Here is a 15,300-nt window from a genome sequence, read left to right on the forward strand (position 1 = left end):
ACTTTATGTTCCCTTTGTTACATTTTCAGACTTCATGGATTCAAAGGGTAATTTGGTCTCTTAAAGAACCAAGCTTCCAAAATAAGGTATTGACTATATGACTAATCTGGAAGCATTGGAATGGAGTTAATCTACCTTGAGATATCAAACTTGATAGTTCAGTAAACTGCTTCATAATTCCATCAGTCACCTGTCGTAGTGTGGCTGCTATTAGTCCACTGTTGCATGTCACCGATGCGGAGAGATCTGGACTTAGTTGTACTGAATACTATGCTTTTGTGGATGGACTGAACCTGAGAATATCACATGCCTGTGAATATTCCATCATAATTGTTTGGTATAAACCAAATTCTGTATGTCCTTAAGGCTGAGTAGCAAATGAATCCTAGATCCAGAAACTGTGGGAAATAGTAATGTACAAATGAAAATTGCAATATAGTTTCTGGCCTAAAGTGCCTCTTTCACTTTGTGTGGATGTACATTAGACAAATTCATATTTTGCATACATGAAAGGAACAAATTAAAGTGCACAACATGCGCAAGACCCAGTTTGTCTGTCTGTCTGTCTGTCATTTGTGCGTGTGCACCTGAGATACAAAGAAAATAGGTGCAAAAATAGCTTGCTGATGCAACTCAGTATGTTTTTAGGTACAATATGGCCTTCATCAGAGGCTAGTTAGTTCATAGCCTCTATTCCAGGTCCGCATAACTGCAGAGGATAATGGCCCACGGAGCAGGAGCTATGCAGTGATAACCTCAGTTAGTTGCTTTCTTTGAATTTAATAAGCCTGATGATAGAGAGCATGCATTAACATGAAAAGTGTCTGCTTTTCTCAAGCTTCCTCTTTGCAGCTATTTTTTCTTTACGGAGTTTGCTTGATTAGATGCTACCCTTCAGTCTGTATGTTCTGGAACTGGACTTTCAGGCAGCCCAAATGTGTACAAAGTAATTCACTTGCTGTATCTACAGGAATTCATCTACATTAAAAATACTGGGGCTTACTGAGAGTGCTTAACAGGCTGCATTTGAGGACCTGTCAGGCTGCGCATCTTGAAGCCCAGAAAAATGACTAGGACTTTTTGTAAAGTGCCCATCCTGCCAGCTCCAAATTTAAGCCTTGAGGTTTGGCAAGAGGCAGTAGAAAAGTACAACTGAGAAGCCAGAGCTGGCCTTAACCTCTTCAAGAGGCTTAGGTAGTGTGGATGGCTCCACTAGAGAAATCAGCATAGCTGCTGGGCAATATTAGAGTTTAATATTAATTAGTAATTTTAATTAATTACAATTAATTAGATTGCTGGACTAGGACCGGGGAGACCAGAGTTCAAATCCCCATTCAGCCATGACACTTGCTGGGTGACTCTGGGCCAGTCACTTCTCTCTCAGCCTAACCTACTTCACAGGGTTGTTGTGAGGAGAAACTTAAGTATGTAGTACACCGCTCTGGGCTCCTTGGAGGAAGAGCGGGCTATAAATGCGTAATAAAAAATAATAATAATATCAATATCATCTGTCCCCAGTGGAGCCGTTGGCATTGATCAAAAGCTTTCAAAGGGAGTGGGGGCAGGAAAGCTGCATAGTTCCAGCAGTGTTAAAGAGGCACAGGTGGATCTCTTAAGGTGTTGTGGCAAATTTTGGTGAGACTCCATTATAGGATGTTGAGGTAGGAATTGTAAGAGGAGCCCTTCTCAGACACTGACAGTAGCTGAACCAACTGCAGTGGTGGTTGGTGGAATGTAGTCTTGAATGCTGCCTACAGAGAATGAGTCATGACCACCAAGTCCTATGAAATTAATCGGGCCTAAGTCAGTAATGACAAACTTGTCTGACTTCAATAATGCTTAATCATGACTAAGTAGTCGGATGCTTGCTGCCCTGTTTTGAGAGTTGTGAGGTTTTTCTTTACTACTTGGAAAAGAGTTGTCCTGAAATCTGTAAAACTGATTACTGCGTAAACTTGGCTAGAATCAGGCTAGTGAATGCGTATATTTCTAGTCTAGGGGTTTTCTAAGAAACAACATTTCTGATTAAGAAGCACCTGTAATCCAGGGTACAAAAATATAGTCACTGAGGTGATCATAATAATTTGGGTCTCGTCTCTGGGAGAGGGGATAAACCCTTTCTCTCCATTCACTGCAGACTTGACAGTGTTTAAAGCTGAACAGACTGAACTGCAGAAGTCCTGCATGAGGGCTGCGCTGTGGACAGGTGAGGCTCCTCCAGGCTACCTCCTTCAGTCTTGCATACTGCAGACTCATGCCCATCTTTTGTCTGTTTGTCTCTTTGTTAGTATTTTCCCCCTTAATAAATGTTTGGAAACACTAGGAGGTGGAGGTGGTGGTGAGGGAGACACAAAAAGGGTGATGTTGTGGGAGAGACTGAGGGGGATATGGTGATCACTATGACTGTGTTTGCAAGGGATGGAGCTGTTTATCTTATGGCACTTTTCAAGATCTCTTGCATGATAAAGAGAATTGGGACATCAATCCTCGAAATTTACAAATATACTGAGTCTGGGAGTAGAGAGACTTACCACACTGCCTCTTCTTTTTGGCAAAGGCAGAACTTGAACTGGTTTCCTAGGTCTGAGTTTACTCCTTTGGAAGCAGCTTTGCATGGATCTCCTTCTCCAGATCAGAAGCCTTGGATGTAGATCCCTGGCTGTTGGTGTATGCTCCCTTGCCTTTGCCTTGGGGGCTCACAGGACTTCTATTCCCACCTTCTCGGGAGTTACTTAAACGACTATCCCGGTTGAATTCTTGCTGGCTGTTGTGGTCTCTTCGGCAACTGATGGTATGAATTCCCTGCGCTGGGCTGCTCCTCTCAACTTAAGTGTCATACAGATTTATCTTGACTGCTGCAGGAGATTACGTCAAGAGTGCAGTTGCATGACCAGAGACTTCCTGGCCTGTTCTCATTTGCCCTGAGAGGCAGGAGCTGAATATGTACATCACCAGTAATTACAGGATTTCTGTATGCCACCACAGAGCCTGATGGTCATGTGCATCTGTCCTTGTGCCTGGTTAGAGAGGAGTTGTGAAACGTCTAAGTAGTGTTTCTCATGATGAGTCATATCTAAATGCACTCTTTTGCTGTCTCCTAGACTCCATCTGTACAATCGTAGTTCTGTCCCATTGTGTGATAACGCCAGGAGGATAAACAAGATGTTGAATCTTCACACAAAGGAAATGGGTTTTATAATGAGTGCAAGCTGAACAGAACTAATCTCTTTTTTGGATCATTACTTCACCTAATCGCAAAGCCTTCTTTTTAATTCAAATCTTTGCAGGGTTCTAATTGGTGACCTCTGGAGTCAGATAATTGTAGAAGATAGCTGGTCTCGAACAGTATACCTAAATGGCCTGTACAATTAAAAGTGAGAAATGTGACTTAACTCTTAGCCTGATCTTTCTTGGAAGAGTTGACCTGGACTCAAATCATTGCTATTGAGAGAGCTGAGCTATTTGCATTTTATTAACAGCTTTATTCTGTAAAACTCTCCAATTTGAAAGTGTGTGTGTTCTTCAAAGTGCTTAAATTATGATTGCAGGCTGGAGAAAGTACAGAAATCATCACAATATAATATCTACTGAGAACAGGCAATATGAACTGATAGCCATTTGAGTAAGATATCAGAAGCATTAAGACCTTGGAAAATATACAAAGCAGGAATACACACCTGGTTTAATATTTGTTTTTATTGATTACGTTTTTATACCACCCTATTCAAAGGCTCTGGGTGGTGTAGAACAACAAAAAACTAACAATTTAAAACTTTTTAAAAAAATTTAACACATTTGTATACCGCCCAAAAGGCAAGTCTCTGGGCGGTTTACAACCAAACAATAAAAACAACAGATAAAGATTAAAACATTACAATAATTTAAAATTCAAAACATTTAAACTATTAAAAACACAATTCAAATCATATCTAATTAAAAGCCTGGGTGAACAAATGCGTCTTGACTACCTTTTAAAAAGTCATAAGAGATGGAGAGGCTCTTATTTCAGCAAGAAGTGTGTTCCAAAGCCTTGGGGCAGCAACCGAGAAAGGCCTTGAGTAGCCATCAGACACGCTGGTGGCAACAGCAGATGAACCTCTCCAAATGATCACAATGGGCGGTGTGGTTTTAGCAAAGAAGGCGTTATCTTAAATACTCTGACCCTGCACAATAAGTACCTCCATCTTATCTGGATTCAGCCTCAGCTTGTTACCTCTCATCTAGCCGATCACTGTCTTCAGGCAGGCACTTAGGGAGGTTATGCCTTCTCCTGATGATGTTGATATGGAGAAAAAGATTTGGGTGTCATCGGCATACTTATAACACCCTGCACCAAATCTCCTGATGATCTCTCCCAGCTGTTTCATGTAGATGTTATACAACATTGGAGACAATACGGAGCCCTGAGGGACACCATAATGAAGTTCAATTTTTGAAGAACAGTCCCTGAGAGACACCATCTGGAATCTGCCCAAGAGATGAGCAGAGCCACTTCAAATCAGTGCCTCCCACCCGCAACCCCCTCAGACGTTCCAGTAGAATACTATGGTCAATGGTATCAAAAGCCACCAGAGGTCCAGAAGGACCAACAGAGTCACACTTTCTCTGTCAATTCCCAATTGAGATGAACGACCGCAAAACAGTGGTACATCTGCTGGTAACTTCTAGGCTGGATTACTGCAATGTGCTCTATGTGGGGCTGCCTTTGTACGTAGTCCAGAAACTGCAGTTGGTTCAGAATGCAGCAGTCAGGTTGGTCTCTGGGTCATCTAGGAGATACCATATTACTCCTGTCTTAGTCAAGGACAATAGTCAAGCCTGGAGGTTACCAGCTGATGCACCACTGTTTTGAGATCATTCTCTTCAAGGAATGGATGCAGCTGTTGAATCAGCTGAAGGTGCTGAAAAGCACTCCTGGCCATAGGCTCCACCTGAGATACCATGGTGAGGCCTGGGTCCAGAAGTACTCCCAAGCTGCGTACCTCCTCCTTCCAGGAGAGTGTAACCTCATCCAGCACAGGAATATCTAACTCATTCCTCAGATTTCAATCCCCCACAATGAGTACCCCCATCTTGCTTGGATTCAGCTTCAGATTGTTGTCCCTCATCCAGCCTATTACTGCCTGTAGGCAGGCATTTATGGAACAAGTGCCATTTCCTGATGATGAAAAGGAGAAGTAGATTTGCATGTCATTGGCATACTGATAACATCCTGCACTAAAGCTCCTGCTGACCTCACCAAGCAGTTGCATATAGATATTAAAAAGCATTGGTGATGGAATGGAGCCCTGATGGATTCCATATAATAGCTTCTATTTTGAAGAGCAAATATCACCAAGCTCCACCATCCTGAATCTAGGAGAGATAGAAACGTAACCACTGCAAAGCAGGGCCTCCTATCCCCAACTCCCCCAGATGATCCAGAAGGATACCATGGTTGATGGTATTGAATGCCACCAAGAGGTCCAAAAGAGTCGCATTCCCTCTGTCAATTCCCTGGTTAAGGTCATCCATCAAGTTGACTAAGGCTGTCTCAACCCCATAGCCATCTCTAAAGCCAGTTTGAAGTGAGTCTAGATACAGCTGGTTAGCCACCCCTCTCTCAGTCACCTTGCCCAACCATGGGAGATTGGAGACTGGCCTATAATTATCCATCAATGAGGGATCTAGGGAAAGCTTCTTAAGAAGCAGTCTAACCATTACCTCCTTCAAAGGTGACAACCTACCCTCCCTCAGATAAAGTTTCAATCTGTTAATGATATTAAGTAGGCCACCTCCAACAATTGCCCTGTTAGATAGAAGCATCCAAGTTGGGCAAGGATCCAGAGAGCAAGTGGTGGCCGCCCCGCCCCAAGCAGTTTGTCCATGTCCTCAGGAGTCACAGATTGAAACTAATCCAATCTAATACTGTTGGAGAGATTGCTGGACACCCCCTTAATAGATGCTGCAGAAATAGTGGAGTCCAAGTCAGCCTGAATAGAAGCAATTTTATCCACAAATAACCTTTTAAAAGCGTTAGAACAGAAGATAGTCTCCGGGGACTGAATCAAAATAGAAGGTGCGTTAATTAAACTCCTCACAATCAGGGATAACTCTGCTGATTGCAAACCAAATATGATTGCTTAGCTACTATTTTGATAATACCAAGGATTCTTCTATTGAAGTAATGCCACGGAAGAAGGCCTTGCTAAGGCTGAAACGCGTTTAGCAACATTAGAGAAGTATTGGAAGAATTTTTCCCTTGTATGTTCTGTGGCTGATTCTGGCTGTTTACAAGATACAGAGCTTATATTTCCACTTCATTTATAATTGTTTTGACTTTCCATCTGTTAAACTGGACATCTAGAAACTTAGAAGGAAACCTCATGAATGATTGGATTGCAAGTTGTGGCACCTTTTCTCTGTTCACTTTGAAGACACCAGTGGTGAAATCCGTTTTGACTGTAGACTGTATAGGAATTGTTTGGACTCATGCTGTCAGGGGCACCTATGGCTGTTTTAATAGGAGCATGAAATGGTACTAAGTCTGCATACATGCAACTTAAACTCATCCTCTGGTGCCATGCACATATACTGTATTTAATATGTATGAACCTGTCCTGTCCAAAGGAGAGGTCCATACATTTTGAAGGCCTGTCCAAATGAAGAGAACAGAAAGGAACACAAAATATGGCAAAATAAATGTAAGATGACAATAAGGGAGGCAAAAAGAGAGTTTGAGGAATATTTAGCTAAAAGCATTGAGAGGAATAACAAAAATTTCTTTAAATACATCAGAAGCAGGAAACCTGTCAGGGTGGTGTTGGACCATTAGACAATAAGGGAGTGAAAGGCATGATTAAGGAGGATATGGAGTTTGCAGAGAAGCTAAATGAGTTCTTTGCATCTGTTTTCATGGCAGAGGATACTGAGACTATACCTGTTCCTGAAACAGGTTTTTCAGGGATGGAGGCTAAAGAACTGAATCAGGTAGAAGTGACAAGAGATGATGTTCTAAACTGTCTGGAATAACTGAAAACTAGCAAATCGCCAGGGCCGGATGGCATCCACCCAAGAGTCCTCAAAGAACTCAAATTGCTGACCTCCTTGCTAAAATATATAACTTATCCCTGAAATTGGGCTCTGTACCAGAAGACTGGAAAGTAGCCAATGTAAGACTGATTTTCAAAAAGGGATCCAGGGGCGATCCGGGAAATTAGAGGGCAGTTAGCTTAACGTCAGTTCCAGGCAAATTGATGGAAAGCATCCTCAAGGATAAAATTGTAAAGCACCTAGAAGAACAGGCCCTGCTGGGAGTGAACCAGCATGGCTTCCGCAAAGGTAAATCTTTCCTCACAAACTTTTCAGAGTTCTTTGAGTGTGTCAGCAAGGGTGTGGATCAAGGTGATCCAGTTGACATAGTATACCTGGACTTCCAAAAGGTTTTTGACAAAGTTCTTCAACAAAGACTCCTGAGGAAACTTAGTGGTCATGGGATAAGGGGATAAGTACATGTGTGGATTGCTAACTGGTTGAAGGACAGGATATAGAGGGTAGGTATAAATGGAGAGTTTTCACAATGGAGGGAAGTAAGAAGTGGGGTCCCCCAGGGATCTGTACTGGGAGCGGTGCTTTTTAATTTATTCATAAATGAGCTAGAAGTAGGAGAAAGCAGCGAGGTGGCCAAACAACACTTGGGGCTAAGCAGCGAAACATGATAGAGGTCTATAAAATCATGCATGGTGTGGAGAAAGTGGATAGACAGAAATTCTTCTCCCTCTCCCATAACACTAGAACCAGGGGTCATCCCATGAAATTGATTGCCAGGAAATTGAGAACCAGCCAACGGAGGTACTTTTTCACACAGTGCATAATCAACTTGTGGAATTCTCTGCCACAAGATGTGGTGACAGCCAACAACCTGGATGGCTTTAAGAGGGGTTTGAATAACTTCGTGGAGGAGAGGTCTATCATCGGCTACTAGTGGGAGGGCTATAGGCCACTTCCAGGCTCCAGCCTCAAAGGCAGGATTCCTCTGAGTACCAGTTGCAGGGGAGTAATGGCAGGTGAGAGGGCATGCCCTCAACTCCTGCCTGTGGCTTCCAGTGGGATCTGGTGGGCCACTGTGCAAAACAGGATGCTGGACTAGATGGGCCTTGAGCCTGATCCAGCAGGGCTATTTTTACGTTCCTATGAACCCACAACATAATGTTGCAATATAGAGATTGTGGTAGGGTTGAATTTAATGCTGTATGTTGTTTGTTGTGTGACTTGTTTGTTGTGTGTATGTGCAAATACTATGATCAGCAGATTGAGATATTCAGTGTGCAACTTCCCCCTCCATTCCTGTGTGTGTTTGTGTGCACGAACACACACACACACACACACACGTTTCTGTTATTTGGAGGAAGGGTGTTACCCCTCCCTCCCACACACCAACAGCTTAAATGTGTCAAACCTCTCCCCCCACCCTCACCCCCACCTCTGAAACATGTGTGAAATGGTTGGTGAGAAAATTGAGTTTTAGACACCTTTCCTCCTCGAAAGCAGAAGGGGTTGTGTCTGTTTGGGGGGGAGTATTTTTCAAGCGGAGAAACTTCCTTCTCTCTTTGTTCAAGCCCTCCTCCCCACCCCCTCACCACTGAGTTCCATTAGCTCTTCCTACTTGGTTGTCTGTTAAGTAACCTCTGAGTCCACTAACATTCTGCTCCATTGAGTTACTTTCGGGCAGTTGTGGGTTTCCACCCCTTAGGTTTTTTCCCTTTAGATTTTTGTGAAACTCGGGTATCTCAGTTACTTTGAGCACCTACACAGATGATCCAATTACGTATCCATAAAATAAAGGGTAATAAAAGTTTCCAGTTCTTTTAAAAATAGATAATATTTCTATCTTTAGGTGAACCCCTAAAATATAAAGTATGAATGCGACACAAACTTATAAGCATACATGCCCTGTTTGTCCTTTCTGAATGTACATCTGATGTTAAGCCTGTGTTGGTGTCTCTGTGAAATGGTGCTTAGTGTCAATCTAGTACACGATAGCCCTGAATGATCATCTAGAGAGAAAAAAATTCAATAAGTTTCTCTTATAAACTCACCTGAACATAAGAACAGCCCTGTTGGATCAGGCCCAAGAATGCCCATCTAGTCCAGGCAGCATCCTGTTTCACACAGTGGCCCACCAGATGCTGCTGGAAGCCTACAGGCAGGAGTTGAGGGCATGCTCTCTCTCCTGCTGTTACTCCCCTGCAACTGGTACTCAGAGGCATCCTGTGCTTGAGGCTGGAGGTGGCCCACAGCCCTCAGACTAGTAGCTGTTGATGGACCTCTCCTCCATGAAGTTATCCAAACCCCTCTTAAAGCCTTCCAGGTAGAAGGCTTCCTGCTTTTTATGTACAAGTAACGTTTCTTTCACTTTAGCCAGGAACCTGTGCTTCTGTTACACTTGTAAACGGAAAACATGTAGCGTTCTCTGAGTGGGACCAGTGGTGCATCTGGAGTAGCAGCCATGTCGGAAGGAAGTTTAAAAGTCCTTGTTTGAACTGTGTTTGCATATGTTTCTGCCAATATTTCTTCACAGAAGAAATCAAAGTATTCCGAGGGATGTTGTTTTAGTGCTGATGATGGAAAATTATTTTTTTGATTTATTCGAAAGGATTTTAAAGGTTTTTCTACCTTAAACATATTCATTAAATGCTGATATTTCTGAAATTGCTGCAATACTTCATCATTGAGAGGAATTTGCTATGTCAGGGATGCTTCAGACAGTGGCTCCTGCAGTGGTACTATAAAACTACTACACAGAAAGCTCATTCTTATTATTGTATCTTTAGAAATGGTATTTTCCTGTTAGAATTATGAAAAGAAGCAATTATGTTTCTCAAAGCCTGAACAGAATGTTTTGTGTTAGTGGCAAATATGTGAGGCAGGGATTTAAAAGTAGATACTCTAGGAGACTAAAGTTTGGTTTCCAAGTACAGAACTTCATAAACTCCAAAGCCCCATTGATATTTCTGGCATCAGGTCCTACCCAGGGGCTAATGCCAAACTCCTCCATTGGTCAGATGAAAGCATGACTACTGGTATATTATGAATGATAACAGCACAGAGCTGCTGTGGCTATGGATATAGTGACCCCCTCCAAATATTGCGTCTTACTAATGGCCTCCTGTCTTGAGTGGAGGCTGGTCTGGTAGCAAACCCCATATGCTTGTGGAGGGGGCACAGAAATATGAAAGGCCTGATAGAGCAGAAAGTAATTGGGGCATTTCTTGCCTTAGGATATTCTGATTTAGTTTTGTTTTTGGCCTACTTTCCTTAAGGAAGTAGGCTTATGAGATCACCCAGCTTTCTCTTTCTGTGGTGTTACCCATGTAGCCTGTTTGGGGGCTCCCAAGAGCATCCCTACACCTGATTTGGAGCTACAGGCATGTAGTTTCCATTTTGCTTCTCTGAACCCATGGGATCATGAATTCACCATTCGGTTCACATGAGTTAACTCATGGAGTATGTCACTTGGCACGTAGAATGGGAAAAATGAAGTTTAACCCACAACTGCAGGAGGACTATTCCTCTGCTCTCCTCCCTGATTCCAATCCAGGTGAGGAAGCGAGTTAATTAAGTGCTTTCTTCTAAAGAGCTAGCCAATCACTCTCCCCCCTACGTTGGCACATTGGATCAGCTCAATCTTATCACCTTCACAGGAGAGGCTAGATAAAAGTAACAGGCTCCTTCCCTAACAAAAGTGTTAATGGCTGGCATGGGAAGCAAGCATGTTAAAACATTCCTAGGCACTCCCAGGGTGCTTCCCTGGGATCATAAAATAAGCTATGATGCACCCATTTCATTCCACCTTACACACATTTTTAACCTATTCACCTCATTGTGCTGGTAGAGTACACCAAGCAAAATCTGAACCAAATACAATGCATTCTTTTGTCCATCACTATTGTCATGCTTTGCAACAGAAAGGTGTGGTCAGCATTCTGTCTCAGGGCAAGATGCTGTCTATTTCAGCCTTGGAGACCACTAACCATGTGTCTCTTCCTTGGATTCACCCATTGTGTGTTCGTGCGTTTGGGCATTAGCTACACCATTTTGATTTGTCTAGACCAGGGGTTCTCAGCCTTGGGTTCCCAGATGTTGCTGGACTTCAACTCCCATAATCCCCAACCAAAGGTCACTTGGGCTGGGGATTATGAGAGATGAAGTTCATCAACATCTGGGGACCCAAGGTTGACAATTCCTGGTCTAGACTCCTGACCCTGTCCCGCTTGTTGCCTCCAGATTAGCTCGGCTTCCAAGCTTGATCTGTGTAGTACACTTGATTGCACCCAGATACTGGTCTCCCGAGATCAGACCCTTTTTGGATTTTGTCTGGTTCTTTGACCCTCGTGTGGCACTTGGGTCCCCGCTCCTGCCTTCTGCTTTCCCACTTGTTCCAGAGAAAAGAGGTCCCTTGACATCGGTCGAGCTACAAGCATCCACACACCCCACTGGATGGTCTTTGATATAACTAATCTCTGCTCTAAAGCCTCTAGCTCCCCTCTACTCTCTTTAAATCTGGCTTTAAATCCTCTCTTTAAATCTCTTTAAATTATCCTCTCTTTAAATCCAAAGCTGTTCTCTAAGACCATCTCTCTGGTCAGCCTTGAGTGGATTTAATTAGGATCTCAAGCCAAAACACCTCTTTGTGTGAGCTTCAATTTAGTTGTATTTATTTATTAGCCTTGTTAGTTTTGTTAGTCAGTATTGTATTGCTTACTAATCAAGATTTTCTTCCTGTACCCTGAAACCCTAAAATAAGCCTGATTCTATTTTTGAACTTCAAACTCTCTGTCAGTTATTTCCACAACCGAAGCTTTGCACAAATTTATTCTGAACATGAGCTGCTCCATTTAAACTTGCTAGTTCCCCACACAAGCCCAAAAGTAGTCAGAGGGTGTTTGCCAATTCCCCCAGGAGCAGTATCATTAACAGTGTTGTATCTGTCCATGTCCTTATCAACTTCACAGTGCCTGGACTGACTTGAACCAAATTGGGTACTGATGTAGGGACCCCTCGATGGCATAGTTTGTAATTATGACATCCACCCTGATTCAAGATGGCAGATGCGTGAACATTTGAGGAGCAAGTGGGCTAACTTGTGAACCACCTAACTGATTTGAACCAAATTTGCAACAGCTGTAGGGACTCATGAGGATACCTCAGTGGTGTAGTTTGTAATGATGTCATCCAACCAGTGTTCCCTTTGAGGTGTGCATGTGCTCACACATCTTTTTGATGTCTGCTCAGTTAATTTTAGATCCCTCTCAGGTTTAATCAGAAAAGTCCCACTCTGAATGCATGTGTGCACATACTGCCTTGATATTGCTACCCAGATCAAAACTCATTCCACACACACATGGAAAAAATTAGAGAGAACACTGCATCCAACCTGTTTCAAGATGGCGGATCTTTTCTTTGGTAGTGGTCCCGTGAAGGGAATATGTTCCCCTTAGGATTCACCAGAACCACATGGCCACTCATTTCTAGCAGTTTCTCCCAACAGAAAGAAATGCTTTTAGGCAGGCCTTTGTTTATCTTCATTGTAGATATTGTGTTAACATTTAATATATTAAAATGTTTGCTTTGAGGGTATTAGTTGAAAAGCAGTTTATACATTTAAAAACTAAATAAAAATAAATACCCATATTTACCTGAATAGAAGATCTCTGAATTTGACATTCACCTTGAAGAATTCAGCTTAAATACAGGTTATATCTGTATTTACCGAAAGGAAGAGGACTCTGAATTTAAGATGACCTCCCATCCTCAGTTTCTAACATTAGATAACGTGGGGGTGGGGAGGAACTTGTCTTGAATTCAGGGAAATACCAAACTTTCCTTAGGAGTACCTCCCTGCCCGCCCGCAGTCAATAGTTGGCTAAAAATATCCTGGTGTCTTAAGCATCTGTCCAGATCATATGCTATAGGGAGAGCCCCAAAGCTTTACTTGATTCCTTGTTGATCTCAGGTGGGTGAGGGAACAAGGGCTGCTTAGATGGGTGTAGTTAAGCTGCATTCTGATCCAAAAGGTCCTGCCCTATTATAAACATTAAGCAAAAACACTGAGCCTTCTTGATCACGTTCTCAGTTCTTTACCACTAAGTTCAGCCACTCAACATCCAGTCGTAGTAATCAGATGCTGGTGGGAGGGGGAAGCTTCCTGGCACCACACTGAAATACCAGATTAAATATAATAAAGAATAATTCTTAATATCTCTTAAAACTCTCTTACTCTTTACCTGAGTCCTTCTGCCCTCTCACTCCATGTGGATGAACTTGCAGTATGTCAACAGGCAGGAGACAGAAGAGATACCTTGCCCCACTGCTTTCTACATATTTTTTCTCTACATATGTTTCTCTTAAATGTACCCGTCGCTAATCCTAGGTGTGGCAGCTCTCGTGAGAGTTTGTGAGCGAGCTGCCGGGTTCGGGGGGAAGCGAATGGGCAGAAATGGACAGACGGGCGAGAGAGCGGTGCGGGGAAGTGAGAAGGTGGTGGGTGGGTGTCAAGAAAGTGGCACCGGGGAAAGCAGCAGGGTATGTGTGTGAAGAAAGCGGCAGTGAGGGGGTGAAGAAAGTGGCGGCAGCTGGTGGGGGCGGTGGTGGTCAGCTACTGGAAAAAGCAGTTGGCTAAGCAGCCGGCCAAAGGAAAAAAATGGAGGGGGGAGGGCTGAGAATGAGGGGCCTAGCACTAGAGGCTCAGTTGCTCTGTGCTCAGCTCAGCTAGTCCCTAGTATATCTTTATGTGGATTTTTATTCATCTTGGGAGTTCATCTTGACTGAGAGACTGGGTATAATTCTAATAAATAATATATAACATTATCTAACTCTTCTTTTAATCTAGAGGGGTTCTTTACTTTCCTGGTGATTCTAGGGAGGCTGCTTTATTTCTCTTCATTCGAAAACTCTGGGTCTCCTGAACTTGTAAGTGGGCCAGTTTCCATCAGCTGTTGAGTGCCCCTCACCTGGTTGCCTGTGGTGCATAACAGTTGCTTCTCAGCAAACAGCAGACCTGCTTTGCTTCCTTCGCGAACAATGAACCACTTGCTGCAACCTCTTTGTGGCTCTGAGCATGCTAGAACCAAGGTCCATCTGCCTGGTCAGATGTCTCTTTTCCCAGCCTCCCTCCTCAGCAGCCAGTTGATGAAGCCAAGCACTTTTCTTTCTGCATAAAGTTTTTAAGCCATGAGCCATATTGAGTTGAGTGTGCGGGGGGGGGGGGGGTTGAAGAGGGAGGAGAGAACAAGCTTTAGGCAACAAAGAAAAAAGGAAGAAAAACCCCTCTAGAATGAGTGGAGTAGATAAAAGATAAGCTCCAGGAAGCTAGAATGATGGTGAAAGTGAGTAGCAGGGTGGGGAGGGGCCAGGGGAGAAGCATCAAGGCAGGTGAAGAGAAGGAAAAGTGGTGGGCAGCTTAGGTTGCATATGCCATGTGTTCATGCATGCTAAAATCCCCGTTCCGTGTTTATGCTTTAGATGTGGTGAACTAATATGTATATCGTGGCCTGAATGCATGGTTGTACACATTATGCAGAATGTGGTGTTGGTATTCTGATTGCAGCTGGATGCACCACATTTGGGATGCTTCTCCATGTAAAGATCCCAGTATGTAGTATAATAGTGCAGAGAGAGCTATGCTGAATCGTTCTGACTGATATGCTTGAAAGGGAGCTCTCTCTCCTCCCCCCTGCCCCTTATCGGGAAGGATGTAGTTTTGCAGTGGTATAGTAAAAATCCAATTGCCTCATTTCAGGCTAATGCAAAGAACAGGTGTCTGGTTTTAGAAGTTTGGGTTTAAGGTTGCCACAGGCATTTCAACAGGCAAGCAGATATTCACCAGGTTCACCATTCCCAGAATAGAAATGTTGGGAAAGTTGTACCTGTGGAATTGGGGCCTCATTTATCCATTCATTCATTTTTCACATTCATATACTGCTCCTATACAAATCTCTGGGCAGTTTTACAGATTGAAACATAAACTATATTTAAAACAATATATCATTTTAAACAATTTAAAATAGCTGTTATTAAACTTTAAAAAAATTATGAACTAAATAACTGATAAAATAAGGTTTTTTCAGAAGGTGTTTTTAAAAAGCCAGAGATGGGGAGGCTCTGATTTTGTTAATGCTAACCCTAGAGAAGACCTCTTGACTATATGTTAAAAGGCTCAGAGCCACAGTTGGTGTGAAAATTCTTTAGATTAACACTGTACTTCCTGTTCTATTTTGGGTCAAAATTTAGTTCCCTGTTTATGGTCACTGTCTGCTAAGT

The 15,300-nt window shown here is 43.0% G+C and overlaps 1 protein-coding gene across 3 annotated transcripts in view; it reads left to right on the forward strand.

Annotated features, from left to right (window-relative positions):
- Positions 1-15,300, forward strand: part of KHDRBS3 (KH RNA binding domain containing, signal transduction associated 3) — a 145,159-nt gene that overhangs the window by 19,990 nt on the left and 109,869 nt on the right. For 2 of the 3 annotated variants that reach the window (XM_053246579.1, XM_053246578.1), the window contains exon 2: positions 2,138-2,206. The exons of the other annotated variant lie outside the window; for it this stretch is intronic. In XM_053246579.1, coding sequence (XP_053102554.1) covers positions 2,138-2,206 — 69 coding nt within the window. The remainder of the gene's footprint in view (positions 1-2,137; positions 2,207-15,300) is intronic. 3 annotated transcript variants of the gene reach the window in all.

The sequence above is a fragment of the Hemicordylus capensis genome, chromosome 4, assembly GCF_027244095.1.
Source record: "Hemicordylus capensis ecotype Gifberg chromosome 4, rHemCap1.1.pri, whole genome shotgun sequence".
Classification (NCBI taxonomy): Eukaryota; Metazoa; Chordata; class Lepidosauria; order Squamata; family Cordylidae; genus Hemicordylus; species Hemicordylus capensis.